Here is a 27,481-nt window from a genome sequence, read left to right as displayed (position 1 = left end):
CTAGGCCCTTGCAGAGACATACTGTCTCCAGTCCCCACCCCTGCGAGCCAAGAAATTATCTTTCTATGTTTTCATTCCCCCCAGCATATTTAGCATATCATTCCCTCCTGTTATTTATTTGCATTTTACTTAAGAGCTCTTTGAATTTTAAGTGAACTTTCAAGAGTCTCTATGCATTTTCAGACATGCCAGACCAGAAGGTTAAACAGGGTGTCACTTGGATTTCTTCAAAACAAAATATAAGGGCTTCTTACAGATATCAGTGAAGCAGCTAAACTCTCTTCAAGGGGCAAGACAGAAAGTGACAGCTTCCTTTGGGCATACTAGCTTCATGTCTCTAAAATGCTCCTGTGTTCTCAAGTAGCATATCTACAAGCAAGAGTCTATATAAAGAGATGCCCAGGAATTTCCTTACTGCAGGAAGTAACTTTTTCAGCAAGGAACCATTCCAGGCAAAATCATCCTTAGTACAGAAGTATCACAGGGCTAGAGACAGTACTGGCGAGGAGTGTTCCTCCTTTGCCTCTTTCAGGAAGACATTGTATTCAGGAAGTAAGTACAGGGGAAATGCATTGACCTTTGTTTCAATTACACACTATGGGTAAAGTTGTTTCTCTCCTGTTATATTTCCTAAAGCAGTAACTGTGGATTTCCAACTCAGTTCAGTAAGCTGTGCTTTTCCTGTACTTCAGGTGATGAAGGTTGGCAAGCTCAAGAAAATGGATCCCCATTACAGCTCCAATGGTCTCCACAGCACAAGGAAATTTCTGTGACTTCTAGAAGGCTGGGTTCCAGCTATTTTGTAGCTCCAGGTGCATATTTCTATATCCCATTGTGGAGAGGAACACCTCTAAAGGACCATTCAGCAAAATATATCTTTACTTTTTTTCCTATATAATCATATATTCCAGCTTGGATACCATTTACTGTATAGTCACATGTGTTTTTCTGGCAATGGGGTGATCTATTATTTTAACACTGTACTGTAAGTAACAGAGCATATGATAGTTTTCCCAAGGATGCTTCAATATGGTATTCTGTCATCCTTTAGCCAACATTCCTCACAGTTAGTGTGGCTACATGAAAAAAGTGAAATTTCATATTCAGGAAGAATTATTTAAATTTAAATTTAATTCAGTTTGATCAGTTAGGCATTTCTAGTTTGAAAAAAATTCTGTTCTTTCAGAAAGGAGCTATATAGGATGTAAAATGCTCTAGCTTGTATATCAATATATAACTTACCAAAAGACTTGAATACTGCTTAGTTATGGATCCAAAATATGCAGCAAGCCTGCAATGAATAATTATCCTGCTGAACAAGGAGATTGTCTTAAACTTGTTGGTGTGGACATATATTTACTTTTCCTGGTAAATTTGTTAGATTTATAGAGAACAGAAAGATGCTTAATACTAATCATTCATCCATCTGGTTCGGTATTGTTGACACTGATCAATGGCAGATTTTCAAGATTTGAGATTGAAATCTTTTCCAACCTTACCTAGAGATGCTGGAATAGATTCTGAGACGTTTTGTATGCAAATTTATTTTCAGCCATTACTGTGGCATTTTCCCAGCAAATATCTTGAGGAAGAGCAGATCTGAAATAATATCCAAATCAGAGTAATTTAGTTACTTCTAGTCAAACTTGAAGTGTCTAAACAAATCAAATTAATTGTTTAAGAGCACACTTCTACACAACCATCATTCCTCAAATACCCAAAAAGAGTTGATGGAGATAATTCTTTTTTAAATTTCTGCCTACTAGAAAGGCTAACAAAAACATAGAATCACTGCCATACCTCAATAATCTTCTCCACAGAGGAAGGAAGGAAGATCAGTAGCTTAATATTTGGAACAGAAAAGCAAACCTGACTTATCTCTGCTCAATTGTTTTTTATTCTTTATTCTTTCCAACCCAACCAAATGTTGGAAAGAAATTAGGAAACAGGCTTGTCTGTCAGCAAAGTGACTCTGAAAACTGAATAGAACAGAACAAAATTTGATTGGGCAAGAAAACTGATAACACAAAAGTCTAATTTGAAAATAAACTGGATTCGGATGGATAATTCCAGGGGAAAAAAGCCCCTGAAAGACAGTCACACATAGCTTGGAAAGTCTCTGCCTGTTCCATTATAAATCCTCCCTCCCTCCCTCTTCCATCATGTGATCCAAGCAGAACTGGGTTGACTTTCACAATATTGCTGACCTCCAAAGGAATACATGTCCAGCCAGTTTAGAAAATCTATTTGGCTGTATTCAAAGATATTTTTGGGTAAACTTGACATGTTTTTGTCTGAAACAGATTTAAAATATACAATTAAGTAAATATGCAAGCAAATAAACAGATTTTTAACTAGGCCATAACCATGCAATTAGAAGCTATGGGATGTCACCCTTTCAAATTCATTGTTTCTTTTAAGTCTTTATTTTGCTCTAGAGCAGTGTTCTCCAAATTTGGCAACTTTAAGATTTGTGGACTTCAACTCCTAGAATTTCCCATCCAGGCTGAGGAATTCGGTGAGTTGAAGTCCACAAGTCTTAAAGTTGCCAAGTTTGGAGAACCCTGCTCTGGAGGTTGATACTGTTACATAAAATTTTTCCATAATATTTTCTTTGTAAATGTCATCTGTGGAGACTTTTAATTCTTATTTGTATTGCTGTTTTTACTATACACTTTTTTTTTGCAGCCAGGTTCCTTGGGAACCAGCAGCTGAGTTATGGACAGATGTTGTCTTTTGATTATCGAGTGAACCGACCTGGATTTCGCCCCTCACAGCACGACATCATCTTGGAAGGAGCTGGCTTAAGAGTCATGACCCAATTCCCATCTAATGGCAGGATGCTGCCTTGTGGAATCAGCAAGACATACACATTCAGGTAAATTGCCTGGGACATCTAAGGACTCTCTCAAATATTAAAGACAATAGAACAGTTCCCTCAATGACACCCTATTACTGACTCTGGGTTCACATGATACACTTACTCTGAGTCAGCCCTTTAACACAAAATGAGGCAAATTTGAATGAACTATCACAGATTTATTATCTCAAGTAGTACTTCCCTATCATTCAGTATCACCTTAGTGGTTTTCAATATAGGCAATTAACCCATCAGTGAGAAAATGTCAGAACATCAAAAGCTTGTTGAAGAAATCAGGTGGTATATCTTCCTATGTGAACAAGCTCTGTAAGGCTTTATTTTACAACAAATTGATTGTTTAGATACATACGTAGTTTTCCAACTATGTCCTGTAAACCTGCCAACTTTATGGAAGTGTGTTAGGAATTCTGAGTCACTGATCCTCCTTTATAGCATAGAGGAACTTGTGCTGATATAGTCTATGCATTGACTCCACCAAAGTGACACTGAGCTGTAGCACAGCATAGCTGACTATCTGTTATGGTATTTCAATCTTTCCCACCCATGGCATATTCATATTCAGTTCTTGTACTTGGAATAGAACCCTTACATTGCATGCCATCAGACATGCCAGCTGGAAATAATGGATTTGAAGGAAGTTAACTCCGGTCTTATATAAATTTTTGTGTGTAGAGGGATCACTTTTATTGTTGCTTTGGATGCAACTTTGATTCCTTGATAGTAAAGAAGGATAGGTAGCTCTCTAAAATTATTGAAAAAAATATTATATTGATTTACTAGGTAGTTGACTTTTGTAACTGTGTTTGACTCTCTGAGATTCACTGAAAATCTATGCCATATTTCCAGTTCCTCCTTGACCTCAGAGGGTTGTTGTTTTCTCATTCTTTATGGTCATTTTCTTGGTACAACAGTGTTCTGTTTCTTTCATTTCTTACTGTGTTTGTGGAGATATATTTTATATGGAATGATGATTAGGTAGATTTTTTCCCCATATAACTTTCTTTCTTTATCTCTGGCCTGCAGCTTAGATGAACACCCAAATAGTAACTGGAGCCCTAGGCTTACTAACATTGAGTATCATCAATTAACTGGGAATTTGTCATCAATTCGGATCAGAGCCACTCATGGAGCTGGTGAGTTGGGATTAGCAACTGGGCATAAAAAGGAGTCTACTGATTCCTTATTTGAACACTTCTATCCTATTTTTATTATCAGATAGAACACAAAGCAATAAAATCATTTTAAAGAACCCAAAGCAATAAACCATTTAAAAAAACAGATGATTTCAGCCAACTAAAGTTATGGTTTTAGTCATTTTTTACATTCACAGAAAGTTTCTCAGAGTTGCTTTGTGTTTTTAGCAAAGAACTTCTGCAGCACAGAAAAGGTTGCAAAGAATTTTCCTTGGGGACGGGGTATGCTTCTCTTATTTAACTGAAGAGCCAAAGACCATGTTGCCAAGAAGTTATGAGAAGTGAAGTCCAGCACATCTGGAAACATCAGTTTGGACAAGAACTGTCAGGATATTTGGGAAAATTTAATCATTCATATGTATCTAGTTTTCTTTCAGCTTTTTTTATTTTTTTTTAAATAAAGATTAATGCAGAAATAGGAGAGAACAAATGTTGACATGTAGAAGACATCTGGAAGTAGATCTCTGAAATCCCAAGACATATTCTATTTTCTGTTAGACACAATCCAGATGCCATTGCCTAATTTTGTCACGATTTCTTCTCTGGAATATTCCCTAGAATCACGTTTTGTTCCTTTAGTCCCAGGATACCTCAGTAATGTCATTTTGGTTTCGGCAAGGCCAAGCACTGGCTCTCCGGCCCCCTGGGTGGAGCAATGTGCATGTCCAACTGGATACCAGGGGCAATTCTGTGAGAAGTGTGCTTCAGGGTACAAGAGAGAGAATTCACGAAATTTTGGGGCCTTCAGGCAATGTGTGCTGTGTCAGTGCAAGGGAGGAGGAACTTGTGATTCAGAAACAGGTAAGCAAATCCATAGTGTAAGATTCTGTCGTGATGGTGTTTTTTCCCCCCTGTCCATTCAATTTTATTTAAAAGGGCGTGAATGTCAAAATCACTGTGGGATCAGTCTATATAATGACCAGGAAATACTTTGTGAAGGAGGACCAGGCATGAAGACATATATTCCATATTATATGTCCTCAATTCTAGATAAAATAGAGATAGAGTCATATTCATTAATGTTAATTAACTTCCCTGGCTGTGAAGAAATTCTACAAAAACCTTGAGAGGTTTTGCTTTAAATGTTTAGTAAATTAATATTTAAAAAGACCTGAAGGAAGATTTTTTTGGAATGCATGTGGTATTCAGTTTTTACTTGTTTTTTCCCTTGGTTTTTGCTCACTTGGCTTACCAAAAAACAAAAATATTGCAGCAATAATAATAAGAAAACTGCTATAAAGTTTTTAATCCTGTTGCCATATGAGCAGGGCTGACAGCTAAAATTCTTGTCATTGTCATGACTTGTTTCTGTCATTCTTGCCCCCAACATGATCACTTAGTAGTATTCTGTACCATTATATCTTATGTGATAATGTTGTTTTAAATTATATAAAAGTGCAATTCTTACACAAAATAAGCTACCTAATATGCAATTCCTTAGATGGCAAAAGGGTAATTTTGGATTGAGAAAGCTGTTCCTTTTTTCATCTCTTCTAAGAATTTCCTGATACTTTATCAATTGTTGAAAAGCAATTATTTTCCGTAGACTCCTTCATCATCATCTGTCTGAGTTTCAACAGGCAACAAGCTCATTCCTGAGTTTTAGATCCCACATTCTTCAGGAATGAAAAACTGTCATTCAATTAATGAATAGATCTTCTGTACCACTTATTGTGGGTATGCCTGACACCTACAATAAGCTACCATTTGTGAAATTAATGGGAGTATTTTAGCAACACAAGATGAAAGTTGCTCTTCAAAAGTCTATTTATATTCTTCAGAAAAGACTGCTTTAGTACCGTACTTGTTTGACTATGCCAGCTTGATATATCAAGATCTGTTCTATATTTAATGGTTTCTTCCTTCAACATTTTTCCTTTTGTCTCATCTATTTCAAACTTTTCTCCATAAAAAGAAAGCAAGCCACTGGATTGTGATACAAGGCTCCATTCAACTTCTATCTTTTCTTTTTATATGTTTGCTCAGGAGAGTGTTATGCTGGAGATGAAACCATGGTCCATATAAGTACTGCTTGCCCAACTGGGTTTTACAGCCTTCCTTGGGACTCAAAGAACTGCCAACCATGTCCATGCCAAAGTGGTTATGGTTGCTCAGTCTTGCCGGGCACACAGGAAGTTGCTTGTAACAGGTGTCCTCCAGGAACTGGTGGTAGGATTCATATTCTGTTGTCAAATAATTCTCTTTTTTCCCCAAGCTTTTTTTCTGCAAGGGAGTCTAGCCAAAGGGTGGGAGGAATCTTGCCAAGGGGTGGGAGGAGTCTAGCCAAGGGGTGGGAGGCCGATGATACATATGCGGCAGGGAAACAAGGCATCCAGAGACAGGTTTGGGGATGTCAGTCTCTGCCCATCTGAGAAAACAAAAGAAGCAAAGAGAGGAATATGCCATTCTCTTCAATAGTTAGGATTCCTAACTACAGGGTTGTGGAGGGTCAAGAAGCCATTATGTAACCTTCCTCTATTTCCACTTTCTTCCTTTAAAATAAATTCTCCCTGTGCTGCTTTTTAGAAACTCAGTAGTGGCCAGTGATCTGTATAGGGGAGGGATCTAAGGGGAATCAGATTAATGCCAGAAGCATTGTGTTGTTGTGATGCAAGCTCCATCTCTTTTCTATGCACAAGTTACTGTGGAATCACCACGGTTTCCAAATCTGGTTTTTGGTGAATGACTAGACTTATGACTAGACAAGATTAATGAAATGTTTGGTCTCTGCTTAGGCTGAATCACTTCTAAGTAGAAGTTAAAATTTGGAATTAAATACAGCCTCCATTTAAATTATTTCTTAGACAATCAAAGTAGTATAATGAGAGAAATCTAAGAAAGAGTTTGTTACATTCATTTATCTATGGAAGCAATTATTTTGTATGGAAGAGCATTCCATCTTTTATACCTCAACCTGTAGCCTGGAGTGACATACCAGAAACATAGGACAAATTTGAAAGAGGGAATTGTATGCCTTGAAAAGAAACATGAGTGTTGCTGATCAGATGGAATACAAATACCTTGCAAATTTCTTCCTACCTCAATAAATCCAATTCCAATCTGAATAGGCAAAGAACAGTACTAGTTTAATGCTATACTACACCTGTAGCTCACTATACTAGCAATTGAACATGCCATTCAAGCTCTTGTAGTCAAGTTCTTGTAGACAATTTAAGATTGACCATACAATGCACTGAAAACAATATGAAGAATCATCAAGAAAAATAATAGGGCTTTGCTATGATGCGTGATTTTAGAAAAAGTGTATACATGCATTTAAATATTTTACTTCACAATGGTATTTATATTTTATTATTGTGATGAATTGTTTTAGGCTTTGTTAATGTAACTCTTTTGGTTTAATCAGGTTAAGAATTTGTGGACTTTTTGTGGTATTTGAAGGCAAGTAGAAGAACTGCTCTTGCAAGTGCATATCATAAAAACCAGTGGAGAAGGTTTAGCAGATAAACAGCAGATAGTAAAATTCTAAGCATCCCTGCTTTTTCCATTAACTGACAGTACAAAGCTTCTTTTTCTGAAATTGTTTTAAAAAATTGAGACTTCAGGTTCTTTTTAATATCCTGTGTTCCCTTCCCATCATCTCAATAATTTGTTCTAAGCACTTGTGTACATACAGTATTCTTGTAACCCAAAGTGTGGCAACTGCAGATACTATTTGTATTTTATGCCTGGATTATATCCCTGGATAACACATGTTAATATTAAAGAATTCAGGAATAATTCAAACACAGTGTACAATCTGAACTGCAAGTTGGTGAGACAGTTGTGTGCACACACACAATCCCACAAATTAGAAAATGTGGGTGCTTATTTAGCTTTGTGTTCCAGGTAGAGTTCGGGGGGGGAGTTCCTGTGTGGTTGGCTCAGGACTTGCTTTGCTTGCTTTTCACCGTTCTTTTTCTTTCTAGGTTCTCGCTGTGAGTTTTGCACCAATGGTTATTTTGGAGACCCCTTGGGTGAGAGTGGACCAGTACGACCCTGCCAGCCATGTTGGTGTAACACTCTCGACCCAAATGCTTCAGGGACTTGTGACCGCTTGACAGGGGAATGCAAGTGCAAGGATGGATTCTTTGGACAAACTTTATCCACAAACCCAGCAGAGAAATGCCAAGGTACACCATCACCTTGCACAAAGAGAAGGTTGATTTCAAAGTCAATATAACTAGAGAGCTTTATCTCAATTATACTGAAAGGGCAATCAAGTGATCATGAAAGGCTAATTATAAATTGTTTCCAACACAAGATGCTTGCCACGTATTATTGGTTATAGACAATTGTGTAACTTTCACAGGAGAGCTACTGTATAAATTAGGTTATTGTCCCTATAGTCAGAACTGCATGGGTTGGAAAGGCAGTTCTGTTAGTTAATTAGTTATTTGTATGCATGGGAACTATTAATGAGAGATGTAAATATGCACTAACATACCTTGCTGGCTTGACATACCATCATGTAGTGCTCCGTATTGTGTATGTATTTTATTTTATTTCTCTGGATTGGCATCATCCTGAGAAGGTATCTCAAGGCTGGAGAGCATAAGTTAATGTGTGACTTAGGCCCATTCAGTTGACTTCTGGACATTGATAATAAGGGAAAAATAACTCTCATTTGAGATTTTTATCCGCTGCATTGATTTACCAAGTTAGAATAGTATAGCTCTTGTCAAGTTGCATTATAGAGATCACTCCTTCTGTTATCCCTTTTTCCTAATTAAAGAAATTTTTTTTAATTATTCCACCTGTACAGGTTGGATTCTGCAAATCTGAATGCACCTTACCCCTACCTGCCTTTACCACTAAAAAAAAAACCCTAAGGAGGGTCAAATCTACATTTTCTTAAAATTTTTTCCTGTACTTGTAATGCTTGTCATAATGTTCTGAAATGTTTTAGTCTCCCTAGGATTCCTTGGTTATCTTCCATCCAAGATCTAATGAGCTGATCCCTGCTTAATTTTTTGAGATAAGCCCAGGCTGGCTGGCTGCTCCCGTCTGTTATAGATAAATGACAAGCCAAAACTGAAGTGAATTATCAGTCTATCATTTATCCTTGGTTTTTTTTATTTTGACTTTCATAATTTGACAATTTGTCAAAGATAATGTGCTTGTGTTAGTACAGCTTTTCATAAACTGCTGTCCTCTAGATGAATTGGGTCTGAAGCTACCAAATTTTCCAGCTGCTGACAGTACTGAGTGCAAATCTCTCCTCAATTGTCTCTACCATGATTGGGATCATGCCTTGGGTATTGTCAGCTAAGAAGTATCAGCAAACAGGGCCCAGAAGGAAAACCTTTTTTGCCATTGCACCCATCCTCTAGAGCAGGGGTCCCCAACCCCCAGTCCGTGGACCAGTATTGGGCCATGGCATGCCAGCAACCAGATTGCACAAACAAGCAAAGCCTCATCCATGGGATGCAGGCAGCACACAAAACCACACCCCCTCTGGTCTATGGAAAAACCTCTCTCCACGGAACCGGTCCCTGGTGCTCAAAAGGTTGGGAGTCTCTGATCTAGAGCATCATCATCCCAGGAATTAGATTGGCCCCATCCTGTTATCTTTTGTAAGGCCGTGAAAACTAGGCTAGGGCCCTGGCCATTGGATACAGCCCATCTCTTGACTGTGTGAATGATTAGCTGGATAATGCCCAGTTGGTATATGTTATATTTTTATTTTTTATATTGCATATTTTATTTATTTTATTGTAAGTTGCCTAGAGCAACACAAAAGTGATATGGATAGCTATGTGGATGGGTGGATGGATGGAGATCTGAAGATTGCAGTTACAAAATGTTTAGGTTGAAGTAAGCTGCTTTAAAAGAAAGAGAAATTGCTTTTGTAGTTTACATGTTCTGATCAAACCATCTCTAAATATTCTGCTTTTTCCTACCTTTGGTAGCTTGTAATTGCAATTCAGTAGGTTCCGAGCCCCTACAGTGTCGTAGTGATGGCAGCTGCATTTGTAAGCCAGGATTTGAAGGGCCTAGTTGTGAACACACCCGTTGTCCAATCTGCTACCATGAAGTGAAGACTCAGGTAGGCGTCTCTTCTTGGTAGTTTGGTACCATGTTTATATCCGTTGGTGGTGTAGAAAATATTTTTCCCTCCCTTGCCCTTCATTCTTTGGACGTAGGACACCTGAAGTGGTTACTGTTAGTTAGAATCTGTAACAAAGCTAACCAGTGCCACTATGAGCAAAACCAGTATTCCATTCAGGAAGGGATGAAAAATCCTATTTTTTTAAGGCACCCGTGTCCAATAGGAATCATACTGGAAGAGGCATTTGAATCTGTGTAGGATAATTTTTGCAATGCTCAACTAATAAGGCATCTGCTGTTGGATTTTTAAAAATTAAAATCTTTAAAAATAGTGTTTTTCCAATCCAGATTTTAACCAGATTAATAAATAATAAATAAGTGGCACATAATAAGTCAGTTTTTAGGTTAATTAACTACTTTAGACCCTGCAGAAATGAGAGACATCCCAGTAATTGCATTTTAATTGTTCTCAGTGTTTAAGAATTGAGTACCACTGCAATGAATAAACAACCATAATGAGCAACTGAAATAAAAGTTACACATACAGTATGTGAGTTTTGATTCCTTTGAGCCTCAGTTCTATAGTTCCTTAAAGCCTCTGGAGTCGCTAATCAAGTTCTGAATGTTATTTTCTGGATTATTTTTAATCATGTTTTAAAATTCATTTTAGCCTGCTAACAGAGATGATATGCTTTGCTTCCAGATAGATCAATACCTCCAGCAGCTGCAGGGACTTGAGATACTTGCTTCTCGAGTCCAGACAAGCGGACAGCCAGCAGATTACATTGAGCTGGAAAGGAAAATGAGGGAAGCAGAGGAACTGCTCCAGAGGATTTTGAGAGACACAGAAATTTTACAAGGTAAACTCATGTCTTCCCAAATCCCTTTGTGGTCTGAAGAGAGAACAGATGTTACAGAAAAATGGTCAGAGTTGATTCATCCAAATTATATACTGCATAAAAAAATAACAACAATGAATTTAATTTTTCTTTTGAAATATACTAAATTAATATTCACATAAAGATAAATGATCTTCACCAACTAGAGAAAGATCTACTTTCTTTCTGTCAGGCTTCAGCTTCCACGTGTCACAAACTGCCCATCTTCAATAGAGAACCACATGGAATTTTATCCTACAGAAAAAAACCCTGGCCATACTGAATCTCTATTAGTCCCCTGAGAAATGGCTCTTTCCAGTCCTTTTCTACATTCCTCAACATAGAGTTTCATAAATATGTACTGAACCATTAAAAATAGTTTAAGGAAATTCAGTAGTTCTCCAATTCATTGCAGAAAGTACAATCCAGCCAAAGTTAATTCCATTTCATTCCAGTTTTTTAAAATTGGGAATGCTTTAAAGATGTTTCATACAGTATTTTATTGGAATCAGTAGTTTTTGAGAGTATTAATCCTGGCTTAGTCACAGCCACAATAAGGAACAAATAAACAAAACAGTTTATTTAAAAAACTGATGAAATGTGAGCTTGCAGCTTTATTGAGGGGGAAAAACCACCCTTTATGGGTCCTAATTTTCCAGCTTCTTCTGAAATTGGTTTATTTTCAAAGCAACGATGACATAGGAGGAACATTCCAAAAATTGAATTATTGAAATTGAAAACATTATCAAAAATGGATAGTAATAGTGTTACTATTATGTGGCTGGGTGTTTCCAACAATGTATTATCAAGGAACTATTTAAATGAACCCAAAGCATATCTTGTATGTAATATGCAACATTTAGCCATGGCTATTAGTTTAATACAAATGAATTAATACAAAGTGCTAATTAGTGCAAATCTCAGGTGACAAGACATGTTTGGATGGAACATGGATAAACAGGAAAGCATTATACCATTCTTCTTATCTTCTGTAATCCCAATAACAATCCTTATCTGGCTAATTTAAACAAACAGCATGGGAACTACAATCTGTACACACAGGGTAATCTGAAGTTAAGGAGTAAAATATGTTAAACAGCATTTAAACTGGCCTGTCCACTTTATCTCTGATAATGATGAAGAGTAGGCAGCTATTTCTTCTCCTATCTGTCACCATGAGATATTCTGACAAAAATGGTCTTTCTAAGTGGGATTTTCCAGAAATCATATGAAATCTACTGTATCTGCTTGCTTAGTTGGCTTTGCTCCAGCCATATACATTATTTCTACTTCAATATGATTTATGTTGATTCTTGTTCTCATCTGTTTCTTGTCCTTTTCTTATGACACATTAGCTACTGGCAGGGCTTTGGGAAACCGATTTTCTAAGGTAAAGTCCCAAGAGTTCACTTACCGGAGTCATCTGGATGAGATAAATGAAATAGCCAGTAGGATGAACTCTCTGCACAATCAGTACCAGAGTCAGGTGCAAGATGTCCAGAGGCTGATTGAGAAAGCCTACTTGGATTTGGATCAGAGTAAAGCAAAGATAGAAGGCGTGGCAAGTATCTTCCCTTGTTTAATTTTTTTGGCCAGTAGGTTACATGAAATTTGGAAAGCATGAGCATATTGTAAATCATGGATGGATAGCTATGACAAACACAAACAAGTCTCTAGCACTTTAATGTGTTGTCAAAATCCAATGGCAAAATGGATGTCTTTTGATGGAGCTCCCCCCCACACACACTCTAAGGGTAAACATGGGAATGGGAAATCTTTGTGAAGTCTTTGTTCCTATTGTGTTCCAACTTCCCCACCAAAACCCAGCTCCGTCATTTGGAGGGCAATTTCAGCATTTCTGTAGGAATTTTAGGGTGGCAACAAACACAGGTTCTAGGAAGAACCTACCCAGAATAATTTTGGAGAGTGAAATGGGCAGCACATAAAATGTAATAAATAAAATTAAAAACTTTCCCCATTCCCACCCTCATTATACCATAAAACCTCCTTTGCTTTGGATTTTGAGGCTGGAAGCATCAAGGCAGTGGTGTACAGGCACATTGGAGCTCATGGGCACCACCCTGGAGAAACATATTTGTGGAAAAGTGCAAGGGATCTTTATAGAACCTGCAGTTTTGAGAAATGTTTTAATCCTTGTGGAATTCATGCCATTGAAGACCATGCTACTCAGTATCAGGGACTGCAGCTAAGGAAACAATTTTTGTTTCACTTGGAAAAACATTTCCAAGTATAGATCTTCTATTCCATGTTTGTGTTCAAGAGATATGGGTCATGATGGAATCACAACTTAATATTACTTTTTCCCTTCCTCAGATTGTGCCTTCTCCAGATGCCACTGGAAGTGGTTCGAACAGGTTCTTAATCTTAGCCAATGAAGCCATGAAGTTAGCAGACAGGTGAATCAATTGTTATCTGCCCCAGACTGACAAACATTGTTTCTGTTAATGGACTCATTTTAAAAGCATCAACCAAACAACTTTTAAAGAAGTTGTCCACTGTAAAATCTTGAAAGTATAAGTTAGATCCAGAAGTTTTAAAAATGTCCAATGACGATGGCAAATTGCTTCATGTTTTTGCCAATATGGTTCTCCCATATTTGTTTGGGGGGGGTAAGAGAGAAGGATGGTAGATGCTCATGGATAAGCTTCACTCTCTCACAAGCTTGTTTATTTCTTATTCTTTCTCAGTCATCTGCAGTTGGCAGATACCATTGAGGAAGCAGCCAGGGCAGCAGAAGATGCCTCCCAAGAAGCACTGGCATTGCTGCAGGCCTTTGCAAGTGGAGAAGGTATTGGGGCAACCTCTGTGCAAGGGCTCCAGAAAAAGTGAGTTGGTGGGCTTTGTGCAGTGTTACTGTAAGATGACCAGGTTGAACCTGAGGGAGGGGTCAAATGTGTCATCAGTCTCGAGTCCCTTCATGCCCACAAGAGATCTAACTCCAGCCCACTTTCAATTCCATTAACTCTTATCCACTGTCAATTTGCTTTGACCATTAGTAGTTCAGATTCTTGTACAGAGCTTAAGCTTGCAATAAATCCTTATATTCATTTGAACTGCTTTCCTGATTTCCACACTTAACATCATTTACTTCTCCAGATCGCATCATGTTGTTGTTAGTTGCGAAGTCGTGTCCGACCCATCGCGACCCTATGGACAATGTTCCTCCAGGCCTTCCTGTCCTCTACCATCTTCTGGAGTCCATTTAAGCTCACGCCTACTGCTTCAGTGACTCCATCCAGCCACCTCATTCTCTGGCGTCCCTTTCTTCTATTGCCCTCAATCTTTCCCAGCATTAGGCTCTTCTCCAGTGAGTCCTTCCTTCTCATTAGGTGGCCAAAGTATTTGAGTTTTAGCTTCAGGATCTGGCCTTCTAAAGAGAAGTCAGGGTTGATCTCCTCTAGGACTGACCGGTTTGATCGCCTTGCAGTCCAAGGAACTCGCAGGAGTCTTCTCCAGCACCATAGTTCAAAGGCTTCAATTTTTTGGCGCTCAGCCTTTCTTAGGGTCCAACTTTCACTGCCATACATTGCAACTGGGAAGACCATAGCCTTGACTATACGCACTTTTGTTGACAGGGTGATGTCTCTGCTTTTTAGTGTGCTGTCTAGATTTGCCATGGCTTTCCTCCCAAGGAGCAAGCGTCTTTTAATTTCTTGGCTACAGTCCCCATCTGCAGTGATCTTGGAGCCCAGGAAAACAAAATCTGTCACTACCTCCATTTCTTCCCCATCTATTTGCCAGGAATTGAGAGGGCCGGATGCCATGATCTTGGTTTTCTTAATGTTTAGTTTCAACCCAACTTTTGCACTCTCCTTCTTCACCCGCAACAAGAGGCTCTTTAGTTCCTCTTCACTTTCTGCCATTAGAGTGGTATCATCTGCATATCTTAGGTTGTTGATGTTTCTTCCGGCAATCTTAATTCCAACTTTTGATTCATCTAGCCCTGCCTTTCTCATGATGTGCTCTGCATATAAGTTAAATAGGCAAGGCGACAGTATACAGCCTTGCCGGACTCCTTTCCCAATTTTGAACCAATCAGTGGTTCCGTGTCTAGTTCTCACTGTTGCTTCTTGGCCCGCATATAGGTTTCTCAAGAGACAAATAAGATGGTCTGGTATGCCCATCTCTTTAAGGACTTGCCACAGTTTGTTATGATCCACACAATCAAAGGCTTTAGCATAGTCAATGAAGCAGAAGTAGATGTTTTTCTGGAACTCTCTAGCTTTCTCCATGATCCAGTGTATGTTAGCAATTTGATCTCTAGTTCCTCTGCCTCTTCGAAATCCTGCCTGTACTTCTGGTAGTTCTCGATCCACATACTGCTGGAGTCTAGCTTGTAGAATTTTAAGCATAACTTTACTAGCATGAGAAATGAGTGCAATGGTGCGATAGTTTGAACATTCTTTGGCACTGCCTTTCTTTGGAATTGGAATGTAAACTGATCTTTTCCAATCCTGTGGCCACTGTTGAGTTTTCCAAATTTGCTGGCAAATTGAGTGTAGCACTTTTACTGCATCGTCTTTTAAGATTTTGAATAGCTCAGCTGGAATACTGTCACCTCCACTAGCTTTGTTGTTGCTCAGCTTTTCTAAGGCCCACTTCACTTCACATTCTAGGATGTCTGGCTCGAGGTCAGTGACCACCTCATTGTGATTATCAGGGACGTTAAGCTCATTCTTGTATAGTTCTTCTGTGTAATTTTGCCACCTCTTCTTAATCTCATCTCCCTCTGTTAGGTCCCTGCCATTTTGGTCCTTTATCATGCCCATTTTTGCATGAAATGTTCCTTTCATCTCTCCAATTTTCTTGAAAAGATCTCTGGTCCTCCCTATTCTATTGTTTTCTTCTATTTCTTTGCATTGTTCATTTAAGAAGGCATCTTTCTTTTTCTCCCTTGCCTTTCGCTTCCCTCCTTTCCTCAGCTATTTGCAAAGCTTCCTCAGACAGCCATTTTGCTTTCTTGCATTTCTTTTTCTTTGGGATGGTTTTGGTTGCTACCTGTTGTACAATGTTGCGAACCTCTGTCCATAGTTCTTCAGGCACTCTGTCTATCAGATCTAATTCCTTAAATCTATTTGTCACCTCTACTGTATATTCAACAGGGATATGATTTAATTCATACCTGACTGGCCTAGGGCTTTTCCCTACTTTCTTTAATTTAAGCCTAAACTTTGCAACAAGAAGCTCATGGTCTGAGCCACAGTCAGCTTCTGGTCTTGTTTTTACTGACTGTATAGAGCTTCTCCATCTTTGGCTGCAGAGCATATAGTCAATCTGATTTCTGTGTTGACCCTCTGGTGATGTCCATGTGTAGAGCCGTCTCTTGGGTTGTTGGAAAAGAGTGTTTGCTATGACCATCGTATTCTCTTGACAAAATTCTATCAGCCTGTGCCCTGCTTTATTTTGTACTCCAAGGCCAAACTTGCCTGTTATTCCAGTTATCTTTTGGCTTCCTACTTTAGCATTCCAATCCCCCATGATGATAAGGACATCATTTTTTGGTGTTATTTCTATAAGGTGCTGTAGGGCTTCATAGAACCGGTCAATTTCATCCTCTTCAGCACCGGTGGTTGGGGCATAGACTTGGACTACTGTGATATTGAATGGTTTCCCTTGGATTCGAACTGAGATCATTCTATCATTTTGAGGATTGTATCCCAGTATTGCTTTTTCTACTCTTTTATTGACTATGAAGGCTACTCCATTTCTTCTGAGGGATTCTTGCCTGCAGTAGTATACCTGATGGTTATCTGAATTAAATTCACCCATTCCTGTCCATTTTAGTTCGCTGATACCTAGGATGTCAATGTTTAGTCTTGTCATCTCTTGTTTGACCACGTCCAGCTTTCCTTGATTCATGGATCTTACATTCCAGGTTCCTATGGAGAAAAAATCTTTACAGCATCGGACTTTCCTTTCACCACCAGATACATCCACAGCTGAGCGTCCTTTCGGCTTTGGCCCAGTCGCTTCATTCTTTCTGGCGCTACTAGTACTAGCCCTCTGCTCTTCCCCAGTAGCATATTGGACGCCTTCCGACCTGAGGGGCTCATCTTCCAGCGTCATATCGTTTTGCCTTTTGGTACTGTCCGTAGGGTTTTCATGGCAAAGATACTGGAGTGGTTTGCCATTTCCTTCTCCAGTGGATCACGTTTTGTCAGAACTTTCTGCTATGACCTTTCCGTCTTGGGTGGCCCTGCACGGCATAGCTCATAGCTTCATTGAATTACGCAAGCCCCTTTGCCACGACAAGGCAGTAATCCACACTTAACATCATTTACTTCTCCAGATCGCATCATATCATATCAAAATCTTAATATGATTGTTAAGAGCAAACCATATATTTATGGGAGCTATGTATACATGTTATTGCAATGTTGTTATTGTAAAGTGAGAGAGGTCTTCCCTTCTGAGGGTTCCTCCCACATGAGGCCAAGATTAGTCCAATATCAAGAACTGGCACTGCCATCTCTTATAGTTCCTGAGCCCAGTTTCTCCTTCTTTTCTGAGTGTGAAATCAGTAATAAGAATGAAAATAAAAAATAGTAACCTCTGCTTTCCTCACCATTTGGAATTAGAAGACCTACTGTAAGTCTTAAAAGATCTCATTCTAACAAAGAAAAAGTCTGACTGAAGACATATTTTGTGAAAACAGTTTTAAACATGATCTTGGCTTGTTAAATGTTCCATTAAAAGCAAAAAAAAAAAGCATATCGGTATCTTTGATGCAGAACTGCAGAAGACTCCTGTACATTTGGAGCCACAATGGCTTGATCACTTGCCAGTTGTTTGGCTAATGAGGGTGTAACAGGTCTATTCTGCTCCCGCCCTCCTGCAATCAATTGCATCAGTTCTATCTCCGTCAAGCGCACTGATGTCTGTTTGATTTCAGGCGCTCTGCCTCTCTCCACTCGTCACTCCCGTCAGGACCGTTCATCCTGCCGTGAGCAATCCTCTCACTGTTTGCTTAACCCTTTCACACTCGCTATTGCTGTTATAGTCTGCTGCTTGCCACCAGTGCCAGCCTCACTGTTTACCCCAGTCAGGTGCCCTCTCCCCATGTCTTTGGGTCCGGTCAGCCTACTCATCATCGTTCGATGTGATGACACGTTAATTGATGAGAACTTGTCATCCTCTATTTTCTTGTTCATGCAGGGAGGTGGTTGTTGTTGGTTCATCCTTTCTGTCTTCTTGCCTGCTGATGCAGCATCTGATAGGCTGGCAATAATTCAATGGGCTGATTGACAGAATATTGGTCGGATAACAAAGCCTCCTTTAGCAAGAGTAGGGTCTGACTGGGTCTATGCACCACTCTAATGTTGTGTGCCAATAACATTCTTGCTGCTACTTCTGAGATGCCATGGATGTAAGGGAGTGTGGCCCAGGTGGAGATGGTGGTTCTGTCATCCGCAAGTCGTGATACCTGTTGTTGTTGGCTTCATCCTTCTGTATCATCAATGTTTTTAACCTTTGTAAGAAATCTTCCAATGATTTCACAATGGTAGATGTGTTTGCGAGTCATGTGCTGAGCCACTTTGCCAGCCCAAATGTTGGGGTGCCTCTGAGAGACATGATGGGATGCAACAGGACACCTGCTTTGTGTATTTTAGGTAATCTGTAAATGCGTGCAATGGCTGAGTCCCTGGGTCGAATCATTTTTAAGTCCTTCTCCTGAATCTTCTGTTGTCTGTAAGTGTCTGTCAGCCACCTTGTTGATTTGATTCCTAAGTGTTGTCATGGGATCTTTATTAACAACTCGGTAGGAGTCTTCATCACTAAGTAAGGTCTGGATTTTCTTGTTATACTCCAGTCTATCCATTACCACAGTGGCCCTACCTTTGTCAGCTGGCAGAATCATGATTGAGTTGTCCCTGAGTAGTTGTTGGAGGGCTATCTCTTCAGATCTTAACAAGGTGTAGTCCCATCTGTGGTTGACAAGAAGTCAAATTAGGCACTGCCTAATGGAATTCTTTGTTTCCTCATTGGTTTTAATTCTGAAAATTGCTGACTCTAAGGCTGATGTGAAATCAGTGGGTGTGGCATCCATTGAGTTGAAGCTAGCATCCCTTTGTAGAATTGAGAACTGCCCTTCCATGAGCATTTTGGATGATAGGGTGAATCTTTTCACCCATTTGTTGGTCTGTAGTTGTTAACGTCCCTATTTTACATTTTAAAATGTCACTTTTACTCCAGCGTGCTCTCTGTAATGCTGAGTGTATTTGTGAATTGAGAATGTCAAAATGTTCCTGTGACAATGCAGTTTCACAATACTCAAAGTGTTCTGTGATTGTCCTGGTTTGGGTATCAATCTGTCTATGGTTCTCGTTGATCATTACATGAATCATATGTCTCTGGAATTGCCGAACTACTGCACGAGCCTCCCATGTGTTAATTGGAGGTTTTCTCTGGAGTGATTTCGGTGGAAAGTTATTGCGAATGCAATAGTGTAGAAAGGTTAGCTTTTCATAGTTGTTGGTTCTTCATCTGGCAAGGCTTTCCCAATGCCTGGCCTGATTTAGTGTGGCTCGCCCATATCTATCTAAAATAGTCCTAAAAATATACATGTTTAAAACTAGAAACATGTATATACATGTTTAAAACTAGAAACAAGGATCACCAAGACTTTAAAAAAATTATTAAAACTGAGCTTTTGTCAGTGCCTGTTGACATTGTCAGAGTATAAGCTAGGACTGGGAAGCAGATTGGACCCAAAGACATGGGGAGAGGGCACCTGACCAGGGTAAATGGCGAGGCTGGCACCAGGGGCGAGCGGCAAACTATGACAGCAATAGTGAGTGTGAAAGGTTTAAATGAACAGCGAGAGGATTGCTAGTGGCAGGAGGAATGCTCCCTACGGGAAGGGCGAGTGGAGAGAGGCAGAGCGCCTGAAATCAAACAGATGTCAGCGCACTTGATGGAGACAGGACTGATGATTGCAGGAGGGCAGGAGCGGAATAGACCAGTTACACGCTCATTAGCTAAACTACTGGCCTCACAGAGACTATAAGAGCGTGCTTCCCAATCCTATATATACTCACACATACATATATACATATACATACATACACATACATACACACACACATATACGTACATACACATACATACATAAAAATTTTCCAAAGTAGCAATCTCTTCAAAATGCAAGCTCAATAGTCTAATTATTGTAAACATTTTTTCCCCTCTTTCTTCAAAATCCCTCACGTTAGTTATTCTTGGTTTATAGATTTTGGAGAGAGGCTTATCATTGCTTTTATTTATCTAGCTATGTATTTCCTTCTATTTATCCTTGTTAACCTTCTGCTAAATTGAAGAATCTTAAAGTGTAAATTTCCTAATAGGAGACTTTGCACTCCAGTTCCTATACAAAAGAGTAATTTTGGTGCTCTTTCATATATCTTGTCCAGAGCTCGACTTTCCTTTCTTGAAATGTGACAAATTTTTACTATCTCAAGAGCTGTAATCTTAATTTTGGGATGGTGGTCAATAGAACATTGTTAATGCAGTGTTGAAGACTATTTCTGTTCCTTTATAGGTAACACTGTGTAGGGGTTCCATTTCTTGATTGCCCAGGGAATATGATAGAATGGTGTCACCTGACTTTTATTGAAGATGATGATGATGATGATATGAATATAAATTCTCTATATGGCTCTTTACCAGTTATTTTGAATGATTAAAAGGCAAAGTGCAGAAATCCAATGTTGAATTCATTATTTTCTCTTTATATATGCCATGCTGAACATATTGAGTGGTTATGAAAAAGAGACTTCTCACTCTTAGTTTTCCAATCTTTCCAATGGGCTTTCTTCCTCATGCTTCTGGGGGTTAATGCTATGTGAGAAAAAAAAAAGAGGAAAAGAGGAGCAATTCCAACACAAATAAATAGATCATCTTGGAGATATGTATGTTTCATAGTAAAAAAGCATATAATTAATCAAATGCAGCAAAATAAAAATAACTCATATTGGCACTTCTCTTCTTCTATTCCTGGGGGGCAAACATCTCCTTGTGAAATAACTTCAGAAGGATCATGAGATTCATCTCCTGACCTGGATTCTTAGCAAAGAAAATCCAGTAGTATGTAAGGTAGCCAAACATAGAGCAGGTTACACTACTCTGATTTTGCATTCCCAAATTACATATGACTTAAGTCAAAATGGGATAAATCAAGATAAAGCATTAAGGGGTGGGGAAGAGAGACTTGCCCCTTTTTAGGCTCAGAGGTTTTATTCTGATCTGCAGATATGATGAGCTGAAGCTGCTGACAAAGGAACTGGAGGCTGATGCTAGCCAAGCTGCATCTAACGCTGAAAGGGTCTATCAAGATAGCCAGCAGCAGCTTGGCTCCTTGACTCCTTTAACAAAGATTGACACAAAGTTTTTTCAGGTAAGGCTTGTGTTTGTGATCAATTGTAGTTCTTCCAGGAGATTTCCAGAAATGTCTTTCTTTTACTTCATGCATTCATTTCTTCAACAAGGGATATTCTGGCAGGGGGAAAGAGAAGCTCTGGCTGTATGCACAAGGATGCTTTGCTGTCTTCTTCTGACAGGTCCCCCTGCTGCCCACAATGTGACTTTACCACCCACCCAGAAATGGTTCAGTCCGGTGCTGCTGTCTATGCAACTTAGTGCATGACATCCCAAGGGCCATGATAAGTTGTTTCCTTGGCTATAATATCTATGCTCTCTGCAATCAGTGGAAAAACTTGTTTCCAGAAGCTGTGGGTGCTATATCATTGGAGATTTTTAAGAAGAGATTGGACAGCCATTTGTCTGAAATGGTATAGGGTTTCCTGCCTGAGCAGGGGGTTGGACTAGAAGATCTCCAAGGTCTCTTCCAACTCTGTTATTCTGTTATCCTGTAATGATATGTGGGAATGATCATGGGAGATGGGACAAAGAGATACAATCAAAGGAATAGTCAGATAAAAGGCAACCTAGCCCTTAGTAGGCATGTGGACAGGGCCAGTGGCTCAGGAGACATCCTCCCTAGTTTCTTGGGCTGTAAAGGGAACTGAGGAAGAAATGTATTTTCAGATTTGCAAGTTTCTGTCAATGTAACCTTACAGTAAAGTTGAATTAGTTCATCTACCGTTTATTCCTGTTTGGTCTATCTTTCATGGCTGACAGTGCCCAACATTGTCAACTATGTTCACCCTTCTTTCAGTTAGCACTTGGGTTACTTTAATTTTCCCCCCTATTTCTTTCCATTTGTACTGCACTGACTGAATGTTTCGACTATATAAACTTTTAACCATTCACTGGCAGGAAAGAGTTAGGGGGATTTTTTTGTATCCTTTGGCTATCATCTAGTGGTGAAACAGATTTATGCAATTGAGATACAATTATTAGATAAGTGTTGCTGAAGAGCTGGAGTTTTAAAAAGGGTTTTACTGCCAAGGTCAGTGTGGGAACATTGAAGTATCCTAAGAACATGATATATGAGAAGAACTGAGAAACCAGGACTTCCCTGGGAGCAAAGGATGTTGGGAAGAGAATTACCAACCTTGCAGGTTTCAGAAGTACAAAAGCCAAACTAGCAATTACCCTTTGAATACATGGGTTTAAGTCCAATCAATTTCAGAACTTGCCCTCTTTAGCTTCACTGCTTTCACTCATTTTCTCCTCTGGTGTTTTAGGAGGAAGCCAGACAACTCCAGCAGAAAATGGACTCTTTATCAGGCTTCATAGAGACTTACATGGTAGAGTACAAGCAGCTGAAAAACAACTTAGGGAAGTGGGAGGAAGAGATCAAACTGTTATTGGAAAAAGGACAAAATGACAGACAGGTAAGTAATCAACATAAATATAAATTGTAAGTTTTAGGGTCCATAAATATTTACTCTTCAGCAGAGAACTTTCAACCAAAATCTTAATCATGGTTTTTTATGACATTATAGCATGTTTATGGTTGGTCTTTTTTCTATATGAACATTAAAAATATTGACTAAATTTATGTCACTCTTAGGAATCCCCACTAGAAAGCACATCCCTTGAAGTATACTAAAAGTCTGAACCTGTTCTGTAAATAACCGTTGACCTTCTGAGTCTTAGGTGAAAGGTCCCTAGTAGGGAAGCCCTTTATTACTGTACACAGCACAGATGTAGAACTGAATTTTTATGCTGTGCATTTTCACACTCATGTCTTGCTTTCTGATTACAGTCATTAGTTCAATTGTTGTCTCGTGTCAACCTTGCCAAGCAAAAAGCCCAGCAGGCAGTGAGTGCTGGTGATTCTGCTTTCAATGATGTTGAGAATATCTTGAAGAAGCTGAGGGGTGAGTTGCACATGGGTCTAAACAAGCTGCAAGTTTCTGATGGGGCTTGGGAGTACAGGTAATCCCTTAGTGAATGCGATAAGCACCCTCTAGTGTTTATGAACAAGTCCTGAAATTACAAATGTTGCAGCACCAAAGCAGTCGTTCACCCTTATGAATGACCGCAGAGGCACTGCAACATTCGCCCTGCCTATTCCCCCCCACCATGGGCCTGGTGTCCATAGGCACTAGGTCTGTGGATACTCATCTTGTGAAGATCTAGAGAGCCTTCATTTCTTGGTCTTTTTTGCTGCTTCAGGGCTTCGGTGCGTTCACAGAGAATGGAGGCCTAAAGTACCGCAGGATCACACGAGATCTCACACTACTGATTTCGTGTGATCTCACTGTATTTTAGGCCTCTGTTCTCTGCAAATGGAGGCCTGGACAAGATCTGCAGCCTTAAAGGCTTTAATGTTTCAGGCCTTCCCTCCATTTGCAAAGCCTTTTGTCATTTTGCAAAAAGGCTTTTCTGCCAAGAACGAAGCCCCAGATTGATGTGCACATCAATCCGGGGCTCTGTTCTTGGCAGCAAAGACCTTTCCTCAAGGCCTTTGCTGCCAAAAACAGACACTGTGAGTCTTTCTGGTAGACTGGAAGTTTCTCAGCACTGTAATCTTGTGGCTGAAGTCACGCAAGATTACGGCCCTGAGAAGCTTCCAGTTTCGATGCCCAAAGTGTTTGCAAGCTGAGCAGACACTTTGAGGCAGTGATTTGCTCAGATTGCAAACACTTTGGGGGCCAAAACTGGAAGCTTCTCAGGGCCGTGATCTTGTGTAGCAGAGAGGCTGGAGAAGAGACAGCTTACTGATCTTCACAAGGTAAGTGAATCTATCACGACAGGATGAGGAAAAGCAATTGTAGGGAGAATGAGGTATCACAGTGGGTCAGGAGAGGCCTTGGGTGGTCTGAAGCAGGTGGCCTGTTCCATCACAAGGTCCCCATGGCCTTCTCCACCCTGATATACCTCATGTACACTTAAGGACTTGCATATTTGATTAGCAAATGTGTGGTCAAAAGCAGGGAGTGATGGCGTTCAAGGTACACCATTTATTCCTATGAATCCTCAAGTTACAAATGGAATGGATAGGCTTAGTGGGTAAGATTGTATTGACCTTTGGATTCAAACCCAAAAGGTATTTAATCTCTGCATCTGCTAGATGATCTGGTGGGAAGATGAAGCTGGTGTAAGCTGCAGGGGTTATATGTGGAGTCTCACATACTCCAAAGGGCCTTGTTGGAATAAATTTTACCACTGTAATAATGGGTGAGAAATTCATTGAGAGACAGGCTAGAAATAGTTATGATGACCATGTAAAAACTTAATAAGAAACGGAATCACAGCACATGAACATAAATCAAGAAAAGAGCTGCTCAGTTAAAACTTATTTAATGTGATATTTTATTTCAGTAAGCTCTTGGACTCTTTTAAAATGTTTGGTGTGTGTGCGTGTGTGTGTAAGGGAAAGATAACATAATTGTACACCAGTAGATAGAGAAATCTGATTAGAGCCATACTTTTTCAAAAGACAACTGGACTTTGTTTTTGCTTGAAGTTGTTTTACTTCTCATCCAAGAAGTTTCAACTGTTCAGCTGAAGAACTGAAGAAGCGTCTTGCATGAGGTGAAACATTTTCAATGAATAACAAAGAAAGTCCAATTGCCTTTTGAAAAAGTACCTTTGGGAAAATGATAACCTGGATGACTGAGAATCTCCATAGACATTGAGCCATAAAGATGTAATAAGAAATCAAGAGTCATGTAGGGCGAAGACATTCCAGCTTGGTTTTTAAAATCAAGGTTTTATATTTTTTTTCCCTAGGACAACGTAGCTTGAATATATTCAACTTTCCTTTACAACACATAAATATTATTTTGCATTTCTTACAGCACTGTGTATCAATGAATATGCTGACATATTTCCTAAATTTCCTGATTTTTACAAGAGTAATTCTGAACATCTCCTTAATTTTCTCCATTTTTGCTTTGTTTTCAAAGGGTTGGGCAGGATTGGTATCCTTCTTATACATTAAGACTTTCAAAAGAGTCTGGAAATGGTACTAGTTTGGAGGTTAGACTAATGAGGACAAAATCAAAGCTTTTTCAGTGATGCTTGTTTAACATTTGGAAATTCTCTCTCCAAGAAAACATGCTCATCTTTTGTTCTCATCTTTTAGTAACCAGTAAAAACATTTTTATCTCAGCAGGCATTTGAGGCAAAGCTTGTAGTTGACAATTCCAGATTTAGGGAAGATTTTGTCTCATGAATGAAGGCGAATGTACATGTCTCAGGATAATGTTGCAGGATACAATCTGGGTTGGTCACCGGGACCAGAGATTTTATCTTCCCAGCTTTTGGATTTAGGCTGGAAACCATTCTCAGGGAATTTCTCCCTCTCTCATGCATTCCTCGAGGATGGGTTCCAGCATGAATCCGTTCATCCTGGTGACTGACCCAGATTGGATCCTGCAAGATTTTGTCTGCTTCCTAATCAAATGTTCAGAGCTGGATTTTGTGGATTAAATTGTAGAGTTGATTGTTTATGGTCACCTTTGGCAAATTGTCCTGAGAATTCACTGCAGGGCACAAATTAAATTAATGAATATCCAGAATTAGAGGGTGGGAAACTTTAGCCCTGCAGTCAATATTCAGATTCTAAAGTTGCAACATCACATCACATCCAGCCCTCTGCATGAAGTCTGCCTTATTCTCTATCTTGTACCATTTTCCTCCTTAATCTACCCAAATGTGTAATCTCAAAGCATTAGAAAAATGATAATTCAACAGAACTGAGGCACAAATAACTTACTCTTTAAAAAAATACTTTTTTAAATTTATCTTTCTTTTCTCTACTTTCTGTTTATAGATTTAACTATTCAAGTAGGTGACAGGCAAAAAGAAGCCTTGGATGCTATGCAAAGATTACCAATCATCATCAACAAAGTTGCAAGCACCCGTGAAAAACTGAGGCATGTAGAAGCAGCCCTGGGCAAAGCTGTTAATGAAGCAGAGTCAGCCAGGAGAATGTCTGGTGAAGCAAGGGAGATTGCTGGGAACATTGATCAGGTACAGAGGAGCGAAAAAGAGTGGTTGTGGTTATCATAATCTGGATATGGAAGAACTAGTGAGCTTGAGGATGGATGGCAATTTGATTTTCTTCCATTTGAATTTATATCCTTAAAGGTTTAGATTGAATAGCATGCTATCCTCTAAAACTTCAAAAAATACAGGAAGACATTGTTCTTTACTTGGCATTTGGATACAACTTCAGATTATTCAGAATCTGTCATGGATACTTTCATGTATTCATTCTTATAAGAAAATTATTAGGTCAGAATAATTGAGAGCCAATTTGGTCTAGAGCAGGGGTCAGCAACCTGAAACAGTGAAAGAGCCACTCGGAACCAGTTCCCTCACAAAAGGAAAAACTGGGAGCCGCAAAAAATGTGTTCACATGAGCGCATGCGCAGAACACGGTTTGACTGAAGAGTGGAGCCAAGGCGAGATATGCACCTACCCTGCATATTTGAACTGATTGGTTGAACTTTTTTAGTCCCACTTTTTTTTCCCGACTGCACATGGCAGAGGACTGGGAGCCGCAGGAGACGGCTGAAAGAGCCGCATGCGGCTCCGGAGCCATGGGTTGCAGACCTGTGGTCTAGAGGTTAAGGCACCAGGCTAGAGACTGGAGTTCAAGTCCTGCCTTAGCCATGAAAGCCAACTGGGTGACTTTGGGCCAGTTACTCTCTCTTGGCCCAACCACCTCAGAGGTTTGTTGCGGGGAAAATAGGAGAAAAATGTGTTGGATATGTTCACCATCTTCAGTTATTTGTAAAAATGATAAAAGCAGGATACAAATAAATATATAAATAATCATCTCATATTGTGGATGGGCAATTGAAACTGGGAACTATTGGTTTGTCTGAGACCACTGGACATATTCTGGCAAAATGGAATTTACATCAGACTTCCCATCTCTCACTTGAGTTGCTTACCAATATTGCTATAGCAGCTTTCATCTTATCTATAGATTGGATAGAAGTATTTGGCAGAACTGGAGTGATCAACTGATCCTTTGTGGTTATGTACATCTGATATTGCTCAAAGGTGAATATTGATTTGGGTCTGAATCCATAATT

At 39.4% G+C, this 27,481-nt stretch overlaps 2 protein-coding genes across 2 annotated transcripts in view; one reads left to right on the top strand and one right to left on the bottom strand.

The window, feature by feature from the left end:
* The window catches only part of NCF2 (neutrophil cytosolic factor 2), a 518,710-nt gene that overhangs the window by 237,988 nt on the left and 253,241 nt on the right, over positions 1-27,481 (bottom strand). The gene's annotated exons all lie outside the window — the stretch shown is intronic.
* LAMC2 (laminin subunit gamma 2) overlaps positions 1-27,481 on the top strand; it is a 74,088-nt gene that overhangs the window by 43,428 nt on the left and 3,179 nt on the right. Inside the window, exons 6-20 of the mRNA XM_083359069.1 lie at positions 693-812; positions 2,689-2,878; positions 3,905-4,014; positions 4,654-4,875; positions 6,061-6,243; positions 8,004-8,207; positions 9,987-10,123; positions 10,829-10,985; positions 12,359-12,564; positions 13,338-13,420; positions 13,712-13,849; positions 21,270-21,414; positions 22,667-22,816; positions 23,191-23,305; positions 26,209-26,408. Of these exons, the coding sequence (XP_083215195.1) occupies positions 693-812; positions 2,689-2,878; positions 3,905-4,014; positions 4,654-4,875; positions 6,061-6,243; positions 8,004-8,207; positions 9,987-10,123; positions 10,829-10,985; positions 12,359-12,564; positions 13,338-13,420; positions 13,712-13,849; positions 21,270-21,414; positions 22,667-22,816; positions 23,191-23,305; positions 26,209-26,408 (2,360 nt within the window). The remainder of the gene's footprint in view (positions 1-692; positions 813-2,688; positions 2,879-3,904; positions 4,015-4,653; positions 4,876-6,060; positions 6,244-8,003; positions 8,208-9,986; positions 10,124-10,828; positions 10,986-12,358; positions 12,565-13,337; positions 13,421-13,711; positions 13,850-21,269; positions 21,415-22,666; positions 22,817-23,190; positions 23,306-26,208; positions 26,409-27,481) is intronic.

This window comes from Vipera ursinii (assembly GCF_947247035.1).
Source record: "Vipera ursinii genome assembly, chromosome: 3".
NCBI classification, from domain to species: Eukaryota; Metazoa; Chordata; class Lepidosauria; order Squamata; family Viperidae; genus Vipera; species Vipera ursinii.
The sequence above is the reverse complement of the archived record's forward strand: the minus strand, read 5'-3'. Positions and strand labels throughout refer to the sequence as shown.